Source organism: Petaurus breviceps, unplaced genomic scaffold, assembly GCF_028583685.1.
Source record: "Petaurus breviceps papuanus isolate PSGF00001 unplaced genomic scaffold, PetGlider_PUasm1.0 126, whole genome shotgun sequence".
Taxonomy (NCBI): domain Eukaryota; kingdom Metazoa; phylum Chordata; class Mammalia; order Diprotodontia; family Petauridae; genus Petaurus; species Petaurus breviceps.
In genome coordinates this window covers 35,302,226-35,327,578 of record NW_027185655.1, presented here as the reverse complement: position 1 = coordinate 35,327,578, position 25,353 = coordinate 35,302,226, and the positions used below count along the sequence as shown (strand labels likewise).

The 25,353-nt window shown below is 38.6% G+C and overlaps 2 protein-coding genes across 2 annotated transcripts in view; one reads left to right on the top strand and one right to left on the bottom strand.

Moving 5' to 3' along the window:
- The window catches only part of PAPSS1 (3'-phosphoadenosine 5'-phosphosulfate synthase 1), a 524,017-nt gene that overhangs the window by 104,896 nt on the left and 393,768 nt on the right, over positions 1–25,353 (top strand). The window lies entirely within an intron of this gene.
- CYP2U1 (cytochrome P450 family 2 subfamily U member 1) overlaps positions 185–25,353 on the bottom strand; it is a 43,911-nt gene continuing 18,742 nt past the window's right edge. Inside the window, exons 2-5 of the mRNA XM_069094838.1 lie at positions 14,055–14,690; positions 10,049–10,210; positions 5,462–5,629; positions 185–1,557 (exon numbers count right to left, since the gene is read on the bottom strand). Coding sequence (XP_068950939.1) covers positions 1,379–1,557; positions 5,462–5,629; positions 10,049–10,210; positions 14,055–14,690 — 1,145 coding nt within the window. The 3' untranslated portion in view covers positions 185–1,378. The remainder of the gene's footprint in view (positions 1,558–5,461; positions 5,630–10,048; positions 10,211–14,054; positions 14,691–25,353) is intronic.

Below are 25,353 nucleotides of genomic sequence, written 5' to 3'. Positions count from 1 at the left end.
GAGCCCAGGATTCGATCTCCAGGTCATCCCAACACTGGAGCCAGTGCTCTTACTCGCTGTGCTACCTGGCCGCCCCGATGGGCATGTTTTTTACTGTTGTTGTTTTTGGCCTATGAAGGTCTTCTAAGGAACGGTTGAGTGTACTGGAAAGAATGAAGAGAAAAGGCAAATGGAGCGAGTATGGTGAGATCTGAAACCAGAACCATTCCCTGGTGAATCTTTATTCTCTTCTGGTCATCACCACAAGAAGAAAGCCAACCCAAACACTGCAGCCAATAAGTGTGCAAGAAGCAAAGCTACATCATTACAAGCAAAACCCAGAAAGGAAGGAATTCTTCAATATAAACACAGCTTGTTTCTTCAGCCCTGCTTATCACTTATGCATATACTGAGCACTCAGAGGTAGTTACACAGATTTTTAAGCTATGGCTTTAAGACAGATTGTAAAAGTTAAATCATGAATTTTCCTCTTCAACATGGAGATGTATGCTTCTCCCAATGCCCACCAAAAAAATGAAAAAAAAAAGCTAAGTCTGAGATCTAAATGTAGCTCCAAGTTTTGAGGTCCCAACTGAAATTACTTCTTCATTCCAAAGCAGTAATTTTAAAAGATTGACCTGGGGACCTTTGGTGGTCCCCAAGACCCTTTCAGGGGATTTATGAGGTCAAAACTTTTTATAAATAGTACTAAGATGTTCTAATTTTAATATGGTAAATATTGACAGATAAAATCCACATAAACAAAAGCTCTCTGGGGACTCCTCAGTCATTTTTAAAGAATGTCAAAGGGTCCTGAGACCAAAAAGTTTGATAATTGCTATTGTAAAGTATTCAAGTTTGGATAAAGCTTCCATATTTTGTCACCTGTCATAATCAACCAACCGTCAAGAAATTTGACTCTGACTCTCAAGAGGCTGCCTATCCTTTTTTAGGTTCATTTCAACAAGAACAACAAATTCTTAATCTTAATACCTTAGAAATTATTATTCCCATTTTACATATGGGGAAATCGAGGCACAAAGAGGTGAGAGAATTGACTTATTAGTCTTGAACAGGATTAAAATCTATGTTGTCTGCTTTCCCAGTTCAGAACTTTGGCCATTATCTACTTAAGTTAATTTGCAAATAGGAATGACTGGACTGATGAAGTCACAGCATGCTTGGGATATTTCTGTTAAGATTTGGGTGTTTCCTGTGAGAGGCAAGTTCCTACTCTTGCCTTTTCCCTTTTCCATTTCCCCCTAACCTGGACCTGGAACCAGAAATTTTTAAGCCTCAGAATGGTTACTTGTAACTGTAGAAGGAAGAACCAGCGTTTCATAAGAATTTCATTTTTAAGTTGACTTTGTCTTCCAGAATCTCTTCTTGGGTTTTTTCTTCATCTTTTAGAAACAATCACATTAAATGGATGTGGTGATAAAGTCAAGCCAAATCTTCCAGTCATGATGGGCTTTTTGGAGTCCTTAGGTAAAGTAAAAGTGAAGGTCTGCATAAGGCTTACGAACATCAGGAATAATTCCATTTTTGCCAGTTGCTCTCCCATACATACACGCTTTCCTAAAGAGGAGATTAAAAAACAAATGAATTGATGAACAATCAGATTTCAGAAAACCCTGGAAAGACTTGTATGAACTGATGCAAAGTGAAATGAGCAGAAGCAGGAAAACATTGTATCAGCAACATTGTGTGATGTGCAACTATGACTGACAGCTCTTCTCAGCAACACAATGATCCAAGACAAGTACAAAGGACTCTTGAAGGAAAATGCTATCCACATCCAGATAAAGAACTGATGGACTCTGAATGCAGATTGAAGTTTGTTTTTTTTAATTACATTATTCTTTCTCATTAAAAAAAAAATTGTTTCTTCTCTCACAATTGTGACTAACATGGAAATATTTTTTTACATGATAGTACATATATAATCTATATCAAATTCCCACCATTTTCAGAAGCAGGGGGAAGAGAGGGAGGAAAATTTGGAATTCAAAACCTTATAAAAATGAATGCTAAAAATTTTATTGACATGGTAACTGGGGAAAAAAACAAAAACAAAATACTATAGAAAAAATTACTACAAGTCATTCCACCCACCCCCAATAGGGTCAATACAATTGACTTGAATGTTTTTTTTTTTTTTAAGGAGAGGCATGGAGATTGGATCTCCCTATCTCACCCAGGCTGCCAGAGCCTCAACTGTCCACAGGCCTGAGCCCAATACTGATCACCTTGTCTATTCTGGTTTTCTGAACTGGGCTGGTTTGTCCTCATTAGCAGCCTGGTCCTGGAGGCTCACCATATCAGTGCTAGACAGTACAACAGAACACGACGGGCTTTAACCTTTCTATAGTTCAGAATTCCTGAACCCAGAATTCAGCCTCCCTAACAAAAGGGATTACATGCACGTCCTCCCACCCCACATGGATTTAGGTGGAATTCTACTCATTTTCAGATGCAGATACAGGCAGGGCTCTGTAGTGGAAACATATACAGGGATCTCTCTATCTATAACTATGTGTCTATAGCTACATCTATGTGTCTATATTTCTTCCTATCAACATCTATATGCATCTATGTTTATATCTATATCTATCTATATCTTTGTGGATTTTTGTTTTGTTTTTTAAAAACAACATTTCCCAATGATATTTAATTACATTTTCCCCATTATGTCCATTAGTAGATAAAAGTCCACTTTTGTTGTTTTCCATCATGTCCAACTCTTCATTACCCCATTTAGGATTTTCTTGGCAGGGAGTGGTTTGTCATTTTCTTCTCCAAAAGTCCACTAGATATGAATATAAATATAGATATCTATGGCTGTAAATATAGATATAGACCTGGACCTATGATTTCTATAGTTCAGAGAACTCACAGATGAGGAAACTACAAATGCAGTTCAGTACCCTCAGGCTACTTAAAATTTTGGAGAGGTGCCCGGAACACTAGATCCCTTTGGAAGCATATTGATTTAGAAAACCACACATTAACAATATCTAGGTTGTATTTTTGTTTATTTGGTAAACATTTTCCAATGACCTTTTAATCTGGTTCATGAGGTACAGGGAGTGTTGATCTTGTAGCATGTTTTACACTTCTGTCTTAGAACATGGAGAGACTGGGATATGCCTTGAATCACAGTTAATGCATGAGAGACTTGGTTTTAAAGTCAGCTTCCTATTATTATTATTTCTGTTATGACACACCACCTCTATATAGGTATGTATTAATAAAAATGATATTTCAGGTGAATGCCTTTACCCTTTATGGGACTGAATCATCTGCCACAATATTTGGTGACTCAATTATCTATGGTAATCATGGAGTGGCCAGAGTTGAGAAAAATGAATGCATTGGCAATCCGTGTTAGGTGGCACAGGGTAGCTAGGTGGTCTAGTAGATAGAGTGCTGGGTCTGGAGTCAGGAAGACCTGAGTTCAAAATTTTTAGTTGTTGTGTGATTCTGGGCAAGTCACCTAACCCTGTTTGCCTCAGTTTCTTCATCCATAAAATGAGTTGGAGAAGGAAATGGCAACCCCCCTCTAGTATCTTTACTAAGAAAACCCCAAATGGGGTCATGAAGAGCTGGACACAACTGAAAATAACTGAACAAAACTCCTGGTTTAAAATTTTCTTGCCATGCTAACATTTGAACAATTGACTTAATCTTTCTGGTAGTCATCAGTTACCTCACCTGCAAAATGAAGGGGGCGAGGCTGGATGAAGTCTTAGCTTCCTTCCAGATCTAAACCCAAACATTGAATTCGGTTGAGGGGGCATGAATTTATCTCTAATGCCCAGCTAGATTTTAGGGGAGTACCAGAAAAGTTGGGCCAGAAGTAAACAAAGATTATGTATCAAAAGAAATGTGAGTATGGGAGAGTCGATGTCACAGAATTAACCTGGGGTGAGAAATGGTTTCAAGGTTGTATTTGCTCTGTAGGATCTAGGATACCAATTCCCAGAATGTGACACAAAATCAAAGCAGTATCTGAGAATAAAACTCAGCATGAATGAGATCATCTTTGTAAGTCCTCGGTACGATACCTAGCTTGATAAACGCTTGTTCTTTTCTCTCCCCTCCCCCCCCTTCCCCTACACCAGGTCGCCTCTATCTTCCCCATGTTTCCCATATTTTCTTTCTGTTTTGGGACCAGATTTCTAATTTTATCAGCATACAGCAGAGCTGTGACACAAGGGGCCAAGAGTGCTACCCTAACCAGGTTAAAATGTAATTGGAGAATAGTCAACAAACTAAATAAAAAATACAGTAAGACATAGATAATCTTACTTTGTGGTTTTCTAAGTTAATTTGCAGATGGCAAGGATCCTTAAGAAAAACTTAGTGGACGTCATTTGGGTTGGACACTATTGATACAGAGAATTACCTTGAGGGAATACTTTTGACCATGGTGGAAAAGAACACTGCTCTGTAATGAATGGTCTTAAGAGAGTCACCTATGGCTACACTGAGAAGTTTCAGTGACTTGCCCAGGGTCACACAGCTGGTATGTGTTAGAAGCAAGACTTAAACCCATGTCTTCCTGATACTGAGGCCAATTTTTTATCTACTCCCTACATTAAGATGCTTCCCTCGGTTTTTATTAGGAATAATAAAAGCAAATACATTTTGAAAACATTTTTAAGCTGTAGAGAAATCATAATTTCTCCAATTTAAGACCTTCAGAAGAATAGGGACAGGCAGGAATCAAGGGCTCATCCCTCCTAAAGAATAACTCATGGAGAAGGCCAGTGGCTGGCTCTAATCCAAGCAGCAGTCTGTGTTTGAGGAACACCATTGGGCCAGTTTTGAACATTATTTTTGATAGTAGAATTAGGGCAGCCAGATGGCATGGTCATTTACTAGACTTTGAAGAAGACTTGAATTTGAATCCTGCCTCATACATTTACCAGCTGTGTTACTCTGGGCAAGTCACTTGACCACTCTAAACCTCAATTTTCTCACCTGCAAAATGGGGATAATAGTGGTTCATAGGTTTGTTGTAAGGATCAAATGAAATGAGATGATAAATGTAAATCACTTCAAAATCCTTAACATGCTATGTAAGTGTTAGTTTTTGTTATTAGCAATAATTTCCAAGTTGAATATTCATGAAGATAGGTTTGTTTTTAAAAGTCAGGATTGATGGGGCAGCTAGGTGGCACAGGGAATAAAGTTAGGAGGACCCGAGTTCAAATCTGATCTCAGACACTTAATACTTACTAGCCATGTGACCTTGGGGAAGTCACTTAGCCCCAATTGCCCTGCCTTCTCCCCACTAAAAAGCCAAAAAAAAAAAAAGTCAGGACTGATCACAGTAGAGAAGCATTATGGGAACAAAAAAAAGGTCACCTGAGTTTCATTTTTTGTTTTTTCTTTACCATCTTGACATGAAATGATTAAAGGCCCTTTAGTTACAACTCCCTTTTGAACAAAGCCAATTTTCCATGGTGGAACTTACCAATCCCAAATGGAATAAAGTATTCTTTTTTGATAAGTTTTCCTTCTTTATCAAGAAATCGCTCGGGACAGAAGTTGTTGGGTTGCTCCCATATGGCGGGGTCTCTGTGTACTGACCACAGGTTGGCTACAATCAGAGTACCCTTAGGGATGGTGTACCCTTGGAGAACTAGAAAACACAAATACACACACACACACACAAGCCATGCCATGGTCAAATCATCAGTCCTTAAACATCTCCAAATTTCTTAAAATACATAGTTTCTTAATCTGTTTCTATTTGCCAAAATGAGGCTCCTCAATTCCATTGTAACAAGAAAACAAATGTAAGAGGTATGCTTGCTTATATAAGGCGTTATTGGTAAATAACCTTTTCCCTTGGTATATACATTAGGTAAAAGAAAAATCTAGGCGAATAAGTGTAGGTACCTATCAGGAGATCAGGTAGTAAAAATCTTCATATACTGAATTAAATAGTGGCACAGAGGTACCACCTCACACCTTTCAGAAATGACAGATGCTGGAGGGGATGTGGGAAAATTGGGACACTAATGAAATGGTGGTGGAGCTGTCAATTGATCTATTTCTGGAGAACAGTTTGGAGCTATGCCCAAAGGACTATAAAACTGAGCTTCAAAACCTTTAGCCCAACTATACCACTATTAGGTTGGTGCCCCTAAAGAGATCAAAGATAAAGGAAAGGAACCTACATGTACAAAAATATTTATAACAACTTTTTGTGGTGGTAAAGATTTGGAAATTAAGGAAATTCCTATCAATTCGAGGATGAGTGAACAAGTTGTGGTATATGATTGTGATGGAACATTTTTGTGCTATAGGAAAGGAGGAGGGTGATGGTTTCAGAAAAACCTGGGAAGACTTCTATGTACTGATTCAGAGTATAGTGAGCAGAACTAGAAGAACATTGTATACAGAAATATTGTAACTATGATGAACTGTGAAAGACTTAGCTACTTTAATCAATATGATGATCGAAGACAATTCCAAAGTATCCATCTCCAGAGAGAAAATTGATGAAGTCTAAATACAAATTGTAATTTTCTTACTTTCTCTGTTTTTCTTGCTTTTTTGTGACAGGGCTAATGTGGAAAATATGGAAATGTGTTTTGCATGATCTCACATGTACAATTAATATCATATTACTTACCTTCTTAATGGGTGGTGAAGGAGTTGGAAGGAGGGAGGAAATTTGGAATTCAAAATTTTTTAAAAGAATGCTTAAAAACAGAAATCAATTTTTTGAGAAGTAGAAAAATAAATAAGTAGTGCCTCAGAGTTACTACACCCCCTATTCACACTCAGTGAATGATTTGCTCATCCAGTAACATTCAGATATTTAAAACAACAACAACTAACATTTACATAGCATTTTAAGGTTTGCGAAATGCTTTATTAAAGAATACCTCATTTTATCCTCACAGTGAGCCTAGGAGGTGAATGCTATTATTATCCCTATTTTTCAGAACAGGAAACTGGGGCTAAGAGAGGTTAAGTGATTTGCCCAGGGTCACACAGCTAGTAAGTTATCTGAGGCTGAATTTAGGTCTTCTTATTTCTAGGTCCACTGACCTATCCACTTAGCTATCTGTCACTCAAACAATTTTCTAAACTAGAGCAGCTCAGTATTGGAGTGGGAAAACCTTAGAGTCATAGGATGATGGGTTTAGAACTGAAAAGGACCTCAGAGTTGTATTAGTCTAACCCCTTCATTTTACAGATAAGGAAACCAACACCATAGAGGGTAAATGACTTACCCAAGGTCACATGGTAAGTGGAAGAGGTAATATTTGAACCCAGTTCCCTTGACTCCAGATTTAGCCCTCCTCTCACTGTGTTAGGTATTGAGGTTTCCCGTCACTGGAGCAATTAATCAGTCAATTAATCAACAGTCACTTATTAAGTGTTGACTATATACCAGGAATTGTGCTAAGTGCCAGATATACATAGAAAGGCAAAAATGATCCTGCCCTCAAAAAGTTTCCATTCTAATTGGGGAGACAAGATGACTTTATAGAAGATTTTTTTTAAGCAATTGGGGTTAAGTAACTTGCTCAAGGTTACACAGCCAGTTATTTCTGGGTGTGGTGCTGAGTATATGAGCCCAGATTTGATCCAGGTCATCCCGACACTGGAGCCAGTGCTCTTACTTGCTGAACCACATGGCCGCCCCATTTATAGAAGATTTTTAAAGATCCCATTGACTCAGCACCATACCCAGAAATAACTGGCTGTGTAACCTTGAGCAAGTTACTTAACCCCAATTGCTTAAAAAAAAAAAAAAAAAGATCCCATTGAGGGATCTGAGGAAAGCCTACTGTAGAAAGTTGCATTTGATATGAATTTGAACATTTATTAGGGATGATGTAAAGGGAATTTATTCACTCTGTGAAAACTTGGATAAGATGACCATTAAGGTCCCTTAGATACTTAAGATTCAATAATAGGCTAGAGATGTCTTCCTAGAAATTAAAATCACGTATATGGAGGGGAAAGGGAATGTCCATATTCTTTTTTTTTTTTAAGCAATTGGGGTTAAGTAACTTGCTCAAGGTTACACGGCCAGTTATTTTGTGTGGGTGCCAAGTATCTGAGGCTGGAACCGATCCTGGGTCTTCTGACTCCTGGGCCAGCGCTCTTACTCACTGTGACACCTGGCCACCCTGAATGTCCATATTCTAACAATAAAAATGTGTTTTAAAATAGAAGACTAAATTAAGACTTAGCATTCCTGACTAGGGTAGCTGGATTATTTCCCCTGGTGACAAATTTTTCCAGAAATGCAAAATCCAAGGGTCATAGATAGGATTATAGATCTAGAATGAGCTTGGGGGTATAGTACATAAAGAGTTGGACTTGGAATCAGGAAGTCCTGAGTTCAAATATAGCCTTGGACACTCACTAACTGTGACCCTAGGCAAATCATTAAACCTCTATCTGCCTTGATTTCCTCCTTTGTAAATGGGGATAATAATAGTATCTGCCTCATAGGGTTGAACTAAGGAAAAAAAGAGATAATATTTATAAAGTATTTTGTAAATCACAAAGTGTGACATAAATATTAGTTTTTGTTATTAGAGGCAGAAATGACTTTTTATTATTATAATAATTATATTGTACATCATGATAAATGTTATTATATTATTAGTAGATCTGGTAGCAACCTTAGAAGTCAATTAATACAGACCCCTCATTTTATTTTATTTAGTTTATTTTTAATTTATGGAATAAAACAGGCATTTCTATAACATAGTATAATAAAAAAGATGCTTGCACATGAAACTGCAAATCTATTATGTACAACTAGCTATTCCATTGATATATAATAAAGTTATCATGTAAATTTCTTTTTCCTTTTTTTCTCCCCCCCGCCCCACCCAGAGATGGCTTCCATTAGACACAAATATGTATACGTGTGTGTGTGTGTGTATACACACACACGTATATGTATGTATTTAAAATCATTCTATACATACTTCTATTTAATAGGTTTTTATGTGGATAGTTTCATATGTCCTTTGTAGTTAATTTGGGTATTTATAATAGTCAAAATGACTTATTTGCTCTCTTAAACTAATATTGCTATTACTGTATACAACATTGTCTTGGTTCAGTTTATTTTGCTCTTCATTATTTCGTGCAAGTCTTTCCATGTTATTCTAAGATCCCTGAGCTCATTATTTCTCTATTATTGAGCTCATTATTTCTTACAGTAGTACTCCATCACAATCATATACCACAAGTTGCTCAGCCATTCCCCAAATGACAGGCATCTCCACAAATTCCAGTTCTTTTCCAGCACAAAGAGAGCTGCTATAAATATTTCAGAACATGTAGGTTCTTCTCCTTTTTCCCTAATTATCTGGAAATAGACCTAGTAGTGGTATTACTGGGTCAAAGAGTATGGGCAGTTTAATAAACCTTTGGGCATAATTCCAGATTGATCTCCAAAATGGCTGAATTGTTTCATGGTTCCACCAATGAAACTTGCGGCTTTCCCCTTCAGTCATTTTAGCCAATTTGATAGGTGTAAAATTATATCTCGATGTTGTTTTAATTTGCATTTCTCTTATCAATAAATGACTTAGAACATTTTCCAGGTGCTTCAGCTGTGCCATAGTCAGGTGGGGAATAGGAGAGAGGGGTGGGGAGGGAGAGAAGTAAAGCACCCCAATTACTGACACATCTGTGCCTACCCAAACAGGCTTCTGTTACTGTAGTTGGGTTCTGAAAGGGAGTTTTCAGAAAGCAGTAGTTTTCATGGAAAATCTTCCATAAGTCTTGGACTTATGAGTCCTAGATATCTGGAGGACTATTTAATAACGGGTGATTAAAGATCAAAATGGGCATATTAAAAATACCTAATTGTTACATAACATGTTATCAGTACCTTTTCTCATATGAGATACCTAATGGTTGTATCTGCCTTGAGCAAGATAGAGTTGTTTATTTCTGATGACACAGTCACCCCCATGATTTGAACCATCCACAGTGGAAGAGGGAATCATCCTCAGAGAAATATTAAAAACATACCCATCAACAAACCAACCCACCATGTACAGAGACTTACTGGTTTTTTCTGAAGTCATGTGAGGAATGCCAAAAGGAACTACCACAGACATCCTCTGCACCTCCATGATTGTGGCTTCTGTGTAGGGCATATGGACCTTGTCAGTGAGGGATGGAGCTCTGTCCGGACCAATGACCTTCTCAATTTCTTTGTGGACCTTTTCTGTATGAAAAAGGAAAAGAGAGATGAGAAGATATATAAGAGAGTCCCATTCAATTTTATATGAAGCTAAGCAGGAAGGAAAGAAGGAAACAAGTATTTATTAAATGCCCACTATGTTCCAGGTACTATGCTAAATACTTTACAAATATTATCTTGTTTGATCTTCACAATAACCCTGGGAGCTAAGTGCTATTTTCATCCCAATTTTACAGCTGAGGAGACTGAGGCAGAGAATGGTAAAGTGACTGACTCAGGATCACACAGCTAGTAAGTATCTGAGGCCAGATTTGAACTCAGGCCTTCCTAGCTCTCTAACCACTTTGCCACCTAGCTGCAGAGCCCTTCTCCAAATTTAACAAACATTTATTAAGTGCCTTTTTCTCCACTTCAATCCTTCCTATAATCCCTCATGGTGGCATCAAAATGGTTCTGGGCTGTCAAAGGTAATACTAACAGCATAAGTCCTGGCAGATTCTATCTACTACATTGAAAAGACTGAATACTGTCCCAGTGATGGCCTGATGGAAAAGCCTAAATTCAGGGAGGTTTATCACCAACATTGACTATAGGATTAATTTTTTTAGCCACAGAAACCCTTGAAGGTCATCTCCTAAGCTGTAGAAGGGCTGAGATCTGCATACGGGAGGGAATACTTTGCAAAAATCCTTGAATTATGTGCCAAGGTACACATTTGGGGATTTTGTCAAAAATTTGGATAAAGGTGTAGATGGCCTGCTGATCTGATTGGCAGAGGATATAAAACTAAATAGGTAAAAGAACACATTAGGTAAGAGTCATTGGGTAAGATGATCTTGTTAGGCTAGAACATTGAGCCAAATTTAATGTAATTAATTTTATTAGAAATTTATAAATGTGAAGTCATACTTGGGCTCAAAAATCAATTTCAGAAGAACATGATATGGTAGGCATAGCTAGAAAACAGCTTGTCTTTAAAAAAAAAAAAAGGTTTGGGAAGGGGGATCTTTGTGGGCCAAAAGCTCATTATGAATAACACTATGACATATGAGTCAAAAAGGTTAATGCAGCCCGAGGCTATGTGAGTGGCCAGAACTAGGAAGGTGACAGTCCCACTATGCTCTTATCAGACCACATTTGAACCATGGTATTTAGGTCTAGGAACTATGTTTGTGGAAAGGCATTGATAAGCTGATGATCTCTAAAGGACAGCATCTAAGAGAGTGATGGACCTTGAGGTCAGGCCATATGTGGACCTGTTGAAGGAAATGGGTTTGTTCACATTAGAGAAAAGGAAGAGACATGAATTCTGTCTTCGAATACCTGAAGGACTGCCCCATGGTAATGAGGTTAGATTTACTCTTCTTGGCCTCAGAGGGCAGAACTATGCAATGGGTGGATGTTGCAATTTTAGGTTTGATATAAAGGAAAACATCCTCACAATTAGAACTACTTACAAGTGGGAAAGGGCTGCCTTGGGTGAGTGGGAGTGAGGTATTCTTCATGGAAGATCTGTAAGACACTGGCTAGGCACATTGCAGAGAGGATTCTTGGTCAAGTATGGGTCGGACTAGATCTCTTCCAAATCTGAGATTCTCCAAAGCTATGCTAGGCATAGGGAAAAATACTCTCTCCCACCTGATTTCTAGTAACACTTTGTCTGGACCTCTCATTGGCATTTGATATTCTCTCATCTATCATAGTTATCTGGTATATGCTGTTCCCTCTTATTAGAAGGTAATCTTCTTGAAGGCAGGGTCTGCATCATAACTACCTTCCTATCAGCAGTGTCTAGTACAGTGTTTATTGGTTATTTAGTGTTTGTTAAATTATACTGAATTAAGACCCAGGCCCTGCTCTTGTGGAGCTCATGGTACAATGGTAGAATACAACATGTTCACAAATAATTAATATAAAATAATATATAAGAGTATAGGAGATGTACAAAAGAGTTCTATGAAAGGTCTGAAGAGGGAAGGGTCTTTATTGACCGTGGGATCAGGAAAGGCTTCCTGGAGGAGTTTGAGCTTTACCTTAAAGGATGGCATTAATGAGAGAGGACATTTCAGGTATGAGGGAGAGCCCAAGCAAAAGCATGGCTAGAGAGTGAGAGGCATTTTGGGGGGGATGGCAAGCACTTGTAGAATAGTGTCCAAAATAGTGGGAAATCAGGGTGGTACCAAAGTGTAAAATATAGCTTACTGGAGGGCAAGGAAAAGAATAAAGAATAAGCTCAATTGGGTCATGTCCATAAAAAAAAATTATTATGGTCACACTCACCCCCAACAAACATCTGGTTTTCACTGGGCCTTATCCCAGCTGCAGAAGATAATTTTTTAGTGCTACAGCATGAGTGTATGAAGTCAGAAGAATGGGGGTGTCACTCAAGTGCTTGTTTCTAATCTCATAGACAGCAGGAATTCTTTTCAAGTCTTAGTATCCTCCATGGTACCTTGCATTATGCTCAATAAATAGGTCCTGATGACTGATGATTGGCAGTGTGACCTTGATCAAGGAAATTAAACTTCCTTCAGCTTTGTTTTCTTCATCCATAAAATGAGGGGCTAGGACTAGATGACATTCACCATTAAAATACTATGGATTTTATACTGTCACCTCTCCTTTCATGGGTTCCTTGAAAATCAGTGCTGTTACTCTAAATGTTTAAATCAGGAATGAGCAACTTATGACATCACTACCACTGTGGGCTACCATGACAGAATCACTGGAGGTACTCATTGTACTATATATATTTCTCCCTTTTTCATTTCCTTCTCTCTGTCTCTCTTTGTCTCTCTGTCTCTCTCTCTCCCTCTCTTTCCATCTTTACATTTCCTTACTTTTTTTCCTTTTTGTTCTTCCCTTTCCTAAGAAAATATTGGTCTTTCCAACATTGACAAAATTCAACTCTTAGACACAGCTCAGCTGCCCTGATAGCATTCTAGAATAAAGAAATCGTTTGCCCATGATTTAAATGTCGGCTGGAGACGACACCATATACTGTCTCTGAAATCAAGGGTCAATTAGTCAACAAGCATTTATTCAGCACCTATGTCCCTGGCACTTTGCTAAGCACTAGGGACAAGAATATCAGAACAGTTCCTACCTTTGAGGCCCTCACAAGTCTAAAGGAGAAGACAACATGAAAACAATTATTTACAAACAGGATGTATTCAGGATACATTGGAAATAATCAACACAAAGAAGGTATGAGCATCAAGGAAGATCAGGAAAATCTCATAGGATAGATTTTTGGTTGGGACTTGAAGGAAGCTAGGAGGCAGAGAGGAAGAGGGAGAATATTGTAGGCATGGAGAACCATCTGGAGATGGAACACCTTGTATGCAGAAAAGATAGAAGGTAATGGTGTCAATGGAAGGGGGCAGTAATGTGTAAGAAGACCAGAAAGGTCTTCATGGGTCCAGGTGATCAGAGGAGCCATGTTCAAATACCATCTCTGTTACTACCTCTAGAACCCTGAACCAGTCATTTAGCTTCAGTTTCTTCCTTTGTGAAATGAGAGGGATGGACTAGGTGGTCACTGAGACCTCTTATGGCTCTAACTCCTATAATCCCACTTTCTACAGGAAGCCTTCCCTAACCCCTCAATTCTAGTGCCTTGCCTCTTAACTGTTTCCTACTTATCCTGTGTATAGCTTGCTTTGTATAGTATATGTTTGCATGTTGCCTACCCCGTTAGATTGTAAGCTTCTCGAGGCCAGGGACTCTTTTTCTATCCTCAGTGCTTAGCCAAGTGGATGGCACACAGTAGGTACCTTTACATGTCCCTACTCTTCCCCTCCTTTTTGTTCTTTGACTGATTGATCCTAAATGAAGAACACAGATAACAAAAGCAACCGTTACTTACCTTGCACCTCAGGATTCAATGACATGTACAGAAGGCACCACAGTAAAGAGTTGGTTGTTGTATCAGTGCCAGCAATGAAGAGATCTCCAATGATATAAAATAAGTAGTCCTCGTTGAAACTACTGTTACTGTTATTCTTCCTCTCCTCTTCCATATGGAGAAGGTACATGTCTATGAAGTCCTGGGGGTTTTCCATATCCAGTGTCTCCCGATGTTCTCTGATGATTCCTTTCAGGAAAACAGTTAAATCTTTTTCGATCTGCCTTAATTCCTTGAAGAGCCCAAAGGGAAGGTAATACAGCCAAGAACATATGTTGATTAGAAGAATTTGATTGTTTATGCTGATCTCGAGTCCTCTCGACATGAGGTTAAGCATCTTCTTAAAGTCACTGTTATTGTATTCAAAGCGCTGGCCAAAGCACATGGAACAGATAACGTTGGAGATGGCATTGCTAATAATAGGGAAAGGATTGAAGGGGTTTCCTCCATGTTTCTGCATTTCTTCCTTCACGTACTTAAACTCTTCAATGATCTTGGGTTCTAGACTGAGCTTTCCCAGACCAAAATGACGAAGGGTTGAGTGGGAGAACTTTCTCTGTTGTCTCCAGACTGGACCATAATGTGCAAACACGATGCCTGGGAAAGGAAGCAAAGAAAAAAGGGATACAATTACACAGGGCATGGCCAAACCTGATGTCCTGTTGTAGGAGGCAGGGAAAGCATTTTAGCTCTGGCTTCAGAGGACATATGCTCAATTTCTATCTCTGATGCTTACTATCTCTGTGAGTTGGGACAAGTCCCTCAATCTCCCTGGGCATAGTTTTCTCAACTGTAAAGTGAGGGGCTTCTGAACTCCCTTCTAAATCTATGATACTATTTTTACCTCATCACTTTCTTTGTTGGAAGCTCTCCCACCTCCATAGAACACTGAACTGTGTTAAGACCTGGGGAGGAGGTGAAAAAGAGAACTGAGAGAAGACACAGCTTCTGCCCTCAGGGAATTTCTAATCTCATATATCTGTAGGACTTGGCCCTCTTAACTATGATTTTATGGCTAATTGTGCCTAGTTTAAAAATGTTTTGAGACTACACACACCCTTGGGATAATTTCACCCCTGATAGCTTGGAGTAATTGGAAAGAGAGCTGGTTGTGGGAGTTGGGAAAGTTGGGTTTGGATCCCAGCTTTGTGACTAAGGACAAGTGATTTCAACCTTCTGAGCCTCAGGTCCCTCATCTGTAAAATGCAAGTAATACTTGCCTTCCTCGCAGGATTGCTGTGAGAAAAGGGTTTTATACAGAGCTGGATAAATGTGATTTATGTTATAGGGGCTTAGTGACATCCAGGACAGAAGTCCCATTTTTTTTTATGTCAACATCATATTGGGCCACCATGCTTTCCCACCAAAAGAATCCCTTGATACAACTGGCAAAGGCAGGCTATTGGACTCATGAGTTAGCTGGTCCAACCTAGCATGGCGGCTCTTCTGTCCCCAGGTTGTAATTGTTCAGTGCCAAGCCTTTCACTGATTTTGCATCACCAGATCAGTTTTTGTATTTGATGTGACATTCAGGACACAGTACTAGTGGCTTACAATACTGCCTCACTCTCTTTTTTCCTCCTTCTGACACTTTTCTGCGGTACCAAGGTTGGCATTTGGTTACTTGCCGTGCCATGGTTGTTCTGTTTAGCTCATTAACTCAGTTCCCCTCAAGCTCTAAGTTCTACGACTTGGTACAGTTCTTGCCACTGGATTCAAATCTTGGCTCTGCTATTTCCAAACTCCGTGACCTTAGACACGTCAATGAGTATCAAAAATGATGGGGGTTGGAGTAGATGACCTCTTAGGTCCCTTCCTGCTCTAAATCTAAGACCTCTTTTCATCTTGCCCACCTTAAGACAGCTAGAGGGAGTGCCTTTATTCTGACTTATCTTGTCTCCCAGTGTTTTTATTCTTGCCTCCACAAACTTATTATGTTGACAATCTGATTACTGGTGTTTCTGCTCCAATTCCTTTGCCAATGGTTTCATTTTTGTTTTTCTGTCCTTATTATTGACCCTTAAAACATGTGCCTTTACTTTCTGAACTCTTGAAAGGAGAAACAAGGCTTCTTCTCTCCCCCTTGGCATTTACTATTTTAATTTCATAGAAAACCTCCAAAGAGGTCAGGGGAAAAGGGAGTTTAAATCCTGCAGCAAACACCAGCTAGGTAGGTGTGACCTACTCAGGTCACTGAACATCTAACCCTCAGTTTCCTCACCTATATAAGAAAGGGGCTGAGTGAAGAGTGTACAGTTCTGGGAGTCTGAAAGACTCCCAAGTGTCTAAGAGCAAATTCTTCCTCAGATATTTAGCAGTGTGACCCTGAACAAGTCACTTAACCTCAGTTTCCCATTCAGTAAATTTGGATAAGAATAATGTCAACTAGGGCAGCTAGGTGGCACAGTGAATAGAGCACCAGCCCTGGAGTCAGAAGGACCTGAATTCAAATTCGACTTCAGAAACTTAACACTTACTAGCCATGTGACCTTGGGCAAGTCACATGCATTCCCCCCTCCAAAAGGCAATAATAATAATAAAATAATAATACTATTGACTTCACAGGGTGGCTGAGAGATAACATAAATAATAAAATCTAGATCAAATGAGATAATACAGGTCAAAGTACTTTGCAAACCTGAAAGTGCTCTACAAATGTTAGTTATTATTCTTTAGGAATTTACCTTCCTTTGATATGAACTAGGCTGTTATTTTCATTTTTTTCTGCTCCTTCTTTCTCTTCAGATAGGTGTCCTTCTGAGAGTTCCTGTACTCTGTCCCTTTCCTTTATGTGGACTTTAGATAAAGGTCTTTCAAAATATTCTGTCTCCTTTCCTTGGCTTTCTTATCACAATACTTTTTTATCCTTATCTGACTTATCTAAATAAGAGGTGATATGGTACAGTAGGGGGCAAAGAACAAAGGTCTGAGCTGTGAGGCAGAGTTGGACTGAATTACACTAGATATGATCACAGGTAGTGAAACCTCAGTTTCCTTATCTATAAAATGGAGATTATAACTATATCTTATAGGGTGCTCATAAGGACCAAATGAGCTAACACACCTTAGAATATTATATAAACACAAATTATCTGTTTCTTCCATCTCCCTCCCACTTCCCACCCCACCTCGCCTCCCATTTTCTTCCTTCTTCCATACCTCTTCCTTCTGCCTTCTATTAAGAGCGGACTCTGCAATTTGGAACTATGCCCAATGGGCTATAAAAATGTGTATACCCTTTGACCTTGCAATACCACTTTTAGGACTGTATCTCAAAGAGATCATACAAATGGGAAATGAACCCACATGTACCAAAATATTTATAGTAGCTCTTTTTGTGGTGGCCAAGAACTGGAAATTGAGGGAATGTCCATCAACTGTAGAATGACTGAACAAGTTGCAGTATATGAATGTAATGGAATACTATTGTGTTATAAGAAATAATGAGCAGGTAGACTTCAGAAAAACCTGAAAAGATACATGTGAACTGATGCAGAGTGAGAGAAGCAAAACCAGCCGAATATTGTACACAGTTACAGCCACAATGTGCAATGACTAACTTTGATAGACTTGACTCTCCTTAGCAACGCAAGGTTCTCCAAAAGGCTCATTATGGAAAATGCTATCCACATCCAGGAAAGAATTACGGAGTCTGAATGCAGGTCAAAGCATGCTATTTGCTCTCTCTCTCTTTTGTTTTGTTTTGTCTTATTTCATCTTTCTTGTGGTTCATTCAATTAATTATAACTCTTGTTTGCAACATGACTAATGTGAAAATATGTTTAATGTGAATGTATATGTAGAGCCTATATCAGATTGCATGCTGTCTTGGGGAGGGGAGGGAGAGGGAGAAAATTTGGAGCTCAAAAACTTGTGGAATTGAATGTTGTAAACCAAAACTAAATAAACAATTTTGAGAGAGAGAGAGAGAGAGAGAGAGAGAGAGAGAGAGAGAGAGAGAGAGAGAGAGCACTCTGGAGGCTCTCTTGCCTTTACTTGGGCAGATGTTGGTTTTTCCTCTTCATTCTGGGGCCAGCAGCTAACCAAACTCTGGGTCTGTGATCAGCTTGCCCATGCAGTCAATTTTTCATTACATAACTCCATAATATTCACAGTCTACAAGAAGTATTCTTATGTCCTCTTTTCCCACAATTAAATGTCTTCTAATGTGTATGTAACACTTCAATAATTGCATAAGCTACACATTAATAGCCTAAGTCTGGCCATCTCCATATTTCTCAATCTGTCAGGCCTCAGTGTCCTGATCTATGATCCTATGACTGTGGCAATTATAGAACCTCAATTTACTTTTAGGCTAAAAGCTTTATTTAGAACACGGTTCTGGGAACCACAGATAGATTTCCAGAGGTCCATAGATTTGAATGATTAAAAAGTTTACATATGATTTTAATTATATTATTTAATTATATTTAATTATATTATTTAATAATATTTAATTATATTAAAAAGTTATATTTAAAGGAAACCATAGGCTTCCTCAAACTGCCAAGCCAGCCCAGCCCAGTCAGCAAGCCTGGATAGATGTTAAATTTAGGAACAGAAATTTTTATTCTGCATTCATTTTCCTGTTTTTATGGAAGCAATTTTTCTTCCTTTCCCCCTTAATTTTTAATAAAAGTTTTTCTGGAGAAATTCAAAATTCTATCAATTGAACTAAAAAGAGAAAAAAAGATATCCCTGCTTCCCCTAAGTGAAGAATAGTTAGGGGAATCTGTGTCCCCAGGGGTAGATATGAAGCTGGCAGTGAGATCTGCAAAGCTCAAGAGGTTAGGGAGAGTCATAGAACTTCAGTTGCTGGTTGGTCCTATTGTGTTCATCAGACTTAAGTCTCTTACAAAGTTTCAAACTGTTTTCCACAAAAATTGAACCAATTTACAGCTCCACCAACACTGTAAATGTGCCTGTGTTCCCACAGAACCTCCATTATTGGCTATTTCCATTTGTTCTTTAAAATAATCTTTTCCCATTGAATGCGTATGAAGTGAAGCTTTATTGTCTTCATTTCTATTTCTTTAATTTAGGGTGTAGGGGGTGTTCAGGGAGGACTAGCACCTCTGGTGTGAGGGTTTGCAGATTTTTCAGGGCTGCTTTGGTGGATTCACCTTCATTCAACTCTCACCTGTGGCTCTATTAAATAGTAAATAGTAACTGTTTCTCTTTTGGCCAGGAACCCTCCCAGTTTGATATATTTGGGGGGGGGGGGATTAAAGGAGCCATCCCTTGAGTAACTACTTAAAGAGGCCTATTCACTGAATGGTAATTACCTCACTCAAAGTGAGAACCTGAAAAGATCCTTGCTTGGGGCAGCTAGGTGGTGCAGCAAATAGAGTGCTGGCCCTGGAGTCAGGAGGACCTGAGTACTGATCCGGCCTCAGACACTTAACACACACAAATAAAAAAATCCTAGCCATGTGACCTTGGGCAAGTTACTTAAACCCAATTGCCCTCCAAAAACCAAAGCAAAGAAAAGAAAAGATCCTTGCTTAAAAGGGCCAGGGTCTCCCATTGCATCCTGGGCCATCTCCAGTCCTATCTGTCCACTGGACCCTGATGGCTCTGGAGGAGAAAGTGAGGCTGGTGACCTTGCACAGCCCTCCCTCATGCAAATCGAAGTCAACTACAAGTCATGTCATCATCTCCCTAATGTCATGGTCCTCTTCAAGAACGAAGGACAAAACACAACCTGTGATTCCAAGAAGCTATAGCGTGTGCAGTGGCCACACCCCTGTAAAGCCATCTTGGTAGATGGACTAAACCAGGTTAAGGGTGACTGAGAAGCCTCAAATCTGTTGGTGAGTTAGGAAGATGTCTACTCCAAGAATGTGAAGACTTCTCCCAGAAGAATAGGCAGATGGGAACAATTTGTTCCAAAGGCCATGAAGGCAGCTGAAGCAGGTGCTTTGGAGCACTTAGAGATTATTCAGGCATCAAAGATGCCAAGGTCAGCCAGTGCATCCATTCATCCTGACTTTCGTCTTACCTCTGGACTTTGATGAGTCTGGAAGAGAGAGTGAGGCTAATGACTTTTTACAACTCTGCCTCACTTAAATCCAGTTAATGCACAAGTCAAAACATCACCCCCTGATGCCATTGGTTCTCTTCAAAACTGAAACAACAGCAACATTTCTTTAATTAGAAGTTAACTATCAAATTAGATGATATTCACAATGAATTAATATCTTAAAATAATATTTATAAACAAAACACCTTATCATACTGCCTAGCACACAGGCAATCTATAAATTCTTTCTCTTCCCTTTCCCAGTCAGTTATTTGGAGTATTTTTCATATGGCTATTGACAGTATATAATTCTTTTCAAAACAGTGTGTTTATACCTTTTGATCACTCATCTCCTCAGTAATGGAAGTTTTCTCAGATATATCTGGTACAAATATTTTCACCCCTCAATCTCCACACCCAGTTTCTCCTATTTTAAAGACATTGATTTTAGAGCTTTTTGATTTCATATAATCAAACCTCTCTGCTTTGTCTTTGGGGATCCACTCTATCTTTTGTTTTCTTACCTGGTCTTATCTTATCTTTGTTTTCTCCCTGGTCAAATTTGGGACAATGACTCTTTTCAGTCTCTAATGATATTTTTGTCATGATGTGATCTTTTATATTTAGGTCACATATGGATTTAGAAATTATTGTGAAATATGGTCTAAGATATTAGTCTAAATCTAATTTCTGCCAAACTGTTTTCTAGATTTCCCAGAAACTCTTAATTAACTCAGGAATCCTTCCCTCAGTAACTTATGCTCTGGGATTTCTCAAGCACTGGGCAATTGTACTAGACTACTTCTGTGGCTTATTTATTCAATCTGTTTCACTAATTTAATTAGTGAAGTTAATTAATTTGGTGTGAAATTAATTAATTTATCTTTTAGCCAGTGTCACACAATTTTGACAATTATTGCTTTATGTAGTTTGAAGTTTGGTAATGCTATGTTCCCTTTTTCACTCTGGAGATTCTAGACCTTTTTTTCTTCCATGTGAATGTAGTTATTATTTTTTTTTTTGTTCTATAAATTATACCCCTGGTAGTTTGATATAGCACCAAATTTGCATATAAATTTAGGTAATAGCATCATTTTTATTATACTGGCATAGCCCAACCCTAAGCAATGAATGAATCTCTGTCCATATATTTATCTTTTTAAAATTCTATGATAAGTGACAGCAGGTTGTAGCCCTGAGGTGCCAGTATGGTGCACAACTCTCCCATAGTGGAACCAGACTAAAATGTCACTGGGATATGTTTCAAAAAAGTAAATAAAAATATAATACAAAACAAATTATATTAATGTGTGGTTTTCTAAGTTGAAACATGACCCAAAGAGAGCTTTATTCATGGTTTAGTGATCCTACTTTAATTTGTATTTGACACCACTGGGTGGGTTCAAGTCCTACCTGGGACATATTGGCTTTGTGACTCTGAGTGAATCACTTACCCTCTCAGTGTTCTGCACAACTTTTTAAGCCCAAAAGATGCAGAGAAGGTGCTGGACTGCATTGATAAAGGGACGTTCTCATTTGGAAGTTCCCTGTACCAACTAAATGAGAGCTCCAGCCTCTATCCCTGTTTTTATAGAGTATTCTGTAATTAAATGTATATTGCTTTGACTGTGTCTCGTAAGTTAATTCCCAGATACTTAATGCATTTTATAGTTGTTTTGAATGGAATTTCTCTTAGGATAGTCACTTCCTGATTTTTTTATTAGTACTGAATAGACATATTGATTATTTTTGTATCATGAGTTTCCTAACAATCCTGTAAGGTAGCAGGATTGAATTATCCCCTATCTTACAAATGAGGTAACAGAGGATGAGGGAAATTAAATGCTAAATACCTCCAGACTGTCAGGTTTTTTTAGTGGTAGAATCATAACCCAAACCTTCTGATTCCTAAGCCCATGTTATTGTTACTGTATCACTCTCCCTAATGAATTAGGAGGAAAGAAGATACAGAGTAGAAGGAGAAAACAAATTTGAAATATTCTAACCCATCATGGATACTTTCTTTCCCAGAACATAGGGTGCTAATGACAGAATAGCTTTCAGCATGATTCTTGAAAGATGAGACAGGAAGAAAAAGAGGAGGTCCCAAGAGGGAAATGAAACACAGAAGTTCTCAGAAAAGATTAGACATACATGATTGAAATAGCAAATTTTGTTACAGATCATGGGTCAATACCAAGTGACTTATAAAAGGGAAGTGTGTTAAGCAAAGAACTCCGGTTGATATCTCAGTGTTTTGGTTCATCTGCCCAAAATTCTGAAGATAGTCTGCATTTTAAAATATTTGCTTAGAAGGTATATGTTTTGTTAATTTAAATGTTTTTTAGAATCAAGTAACAATTTATTAAGCAATTTCTGTGACTTAATACCAATGGTGGGAGGCTATAAGGACAGAAGGTTCGGGTCCCTTTAGAATAGATTTGAAGGGACCTCACAAGGTAGGTACCAAGAGTACCTAGCATAACACAACAAAACAAGGGCCACCCAGAGAGCAAAGAAGATAAACATCGCTGAATTAAGTGGAAAAAAAAGACCAGGTGTCTCATCCAGTAGCCCATCTGGATGAGAGCTATGTTGTTCTATTAGTAAATGATATCTAATAGTAAAGATTCAAGATTCTAAGACAGAACAGATTAAGCAATGACTTGGGTGTGTATGAACAACATGGGCAGCTAGGTGATACATAGAGGACTGGCCAGGAAGACTCATATCATGAGTTCAATTCTGGCTTCAGACACTTACTAGCTGTGTCACCCTTTGCAAGTCACTTAACCCTGTTTACCTCAGTTTCTTCATCTGTAAAATGAGCTAGAGAGGGAAATGGCAAATCACTCCAATATGTTTGCCAAGAAAGCCCCAAATCGGATCACAGAGTCAGAAGTGACTGAAATCACTTACCACCAACAAATGAATAGCATATGATAAGCTCCAGCAAACCATCAAAGGGAATTTAAAATAATTAGTCCAAATATGTAAAGAGATATCATCTAGGTGCCAATGAGCCGGTTTTCTCTTGAGATTTTTTTCTCTTTTCTCTTTCTCTTTAGGCTTAAATTATAGTGAAAAGTGCTTAGGTTAGGAAAATGGAAAGAAATTCAGAATACTTTTCATTCATTTAAAACAGATAGTCCTACTTACCCCTTGTAAAGGGTGACTACATGTTACTTCCACCAATAGTGATGGTTTTGAGTTGACAATCTACAACCTCTTGCTCTGATTAAGCCAACAAGCATATATTAGGCATCTACAATGTGCCAGGCACTGTACTTAGCCTTGGGGAAACAAAGAAAGGTCCATATACTCTGCCCTCAAGGAAATCACAATCTCATGAAATAACATAAAAACAACTAAGTATAACCAGAAAAAAAAACACAAAATAGGAGATTATCAATAGAAGAGAATCACTAGCATCAAGGAAGGGCCAAGAAAGGACTTGAAGAGGATGCAGCTTTAGTGGAGATGTGAAGGAAGCCAAGGAAGTCAGGAAGTAGAAATGAGTTTCAGGCATGGAGTTCACTCAGTGAAAGTGTATGGAATCAGGATATGAATGAGGTGTCTTGTGTGTGAAAAATAGTAAGGAGGCCAGTATCACTGGATAGTTGAGTACATAAAGGGGAGAAAGGTATAAGAAGACTGGAAAAGTCATTAGTGGACAGATTTTGAAGGGCTTTGAATGCCAAAACAGAGTAATTTATGTTTGATCCTGAAGATAATTGTCAGCCACTGGAGTTTATTGAATTGGAAAATGATATAGTCAGAAGTGTTTTAGAGAGTGTTCTAGATGTACTGGACTAGAATGGAGAGAGACTTGAGGCAGGGAAAGCTATACAGTAATCCACACATGAAGTGATGAAGGCCAACACCAGGGTGCCCGTAGCATCAGAAAATAAAAGAGAGTATTTATGTTGCAAAGGTTCTATATGAGGGGTGAGAGGCAATGTCAATTATGACACCTAGGTTGGGAACCTGGGTGAATAGAAAGATGGTGGCACCTTTGGCAGTAATGGGAGGGTCTGAGGAGAAAAATACTAGTCAGTTTCTAATATTTGAGTTAAAGTTTCCAAAAGGATATCCAGTTTGAGATACCCAATAGGCAGTTGGAAATTCAAGACTAGGAGGCAGAAGGGAGGTGACAACTAGTAGATCTATGAGTCACTTGCACAGATTCTGAATCCATGAGAGATGAGATGATTTTGAAGGGTCCAGTGAAACAGTATAGAAGAGGGTCCAAGAGAGAGCCTTGGAAGACACCCATTGTTAGTGGACATGACTTGGAAGAAGATACAACAAAGGTGACTGAGGATTAATCAGACATGTAGATGTAGAGCCAGGAGAGAGTAGTGTCACAAAAACCTAGAGAGAAGAGAGTATTCAAGGAAAAGATAGTGATCAATAGCTCCCAAAACCTCAGAGAAATCAAGAAGGATGAAGATTGGGGTGGCTAGATGGTGCAGCGAATAGAGCACCAGCCCTGGAGTCAGGACCACCTGAATTCAAATGTGACCTCAGACACATAACACTTACTAGCCATGTGACCTTGGGCAAGTCACTTAACCCCAATAGACCTGACTTCTCCCCTGCAAAAAGCAAAAAATAAAAATAAAAATAAAAAACAACGATGAAGATTTGGAAAAAGGCTATTAAATTCGGCAATTTAGACATCCCTGGTAACTTTGGAGAGTGCAGATTCAATTAAATATGAGTTTGGAAGCCAGACTTCACAGAGTTAAGAAGAGAGTGGGATTGGGGATGAGAGAGGAAATAGTGAGGGAAGGCATCTGGGTAATATGAGATGAGGAGTAAGGGGGAAATTCTCAGCAAATAGTTTCAATTTTTAAGTGAAATGTGAGGTAAAGTTCTAAGCTGAAAGGATGGTGCAGGAGGGAGTCAGAAGTTTGAGGAGAGATGAAAATATTTAGAAAAGCATCTGTAGTGAGTGGGGTAGTGAATCAATTATATCAAATATATCAAAACCAAATATAAAAGGATTGCCTTGCTACAGTGTAATGGGAATGCAAATTTGGAAGATCTTCCCTGCCCCTAGGCTAAAGTGCACCTGAAGCCTGGGGTGGGAGGCTTGTTTTTCAGTAGATACTTCTTGATTGGCCAGTGAGTCAATAAGGTTGTTACATTCTCTGAGCCAGGAGAAGGATATATAAGCCCTGAAGTGTAGCTTTGTTTTGGGGGCTCACTTTGAGAAGTGTTCTGTGATTTGAT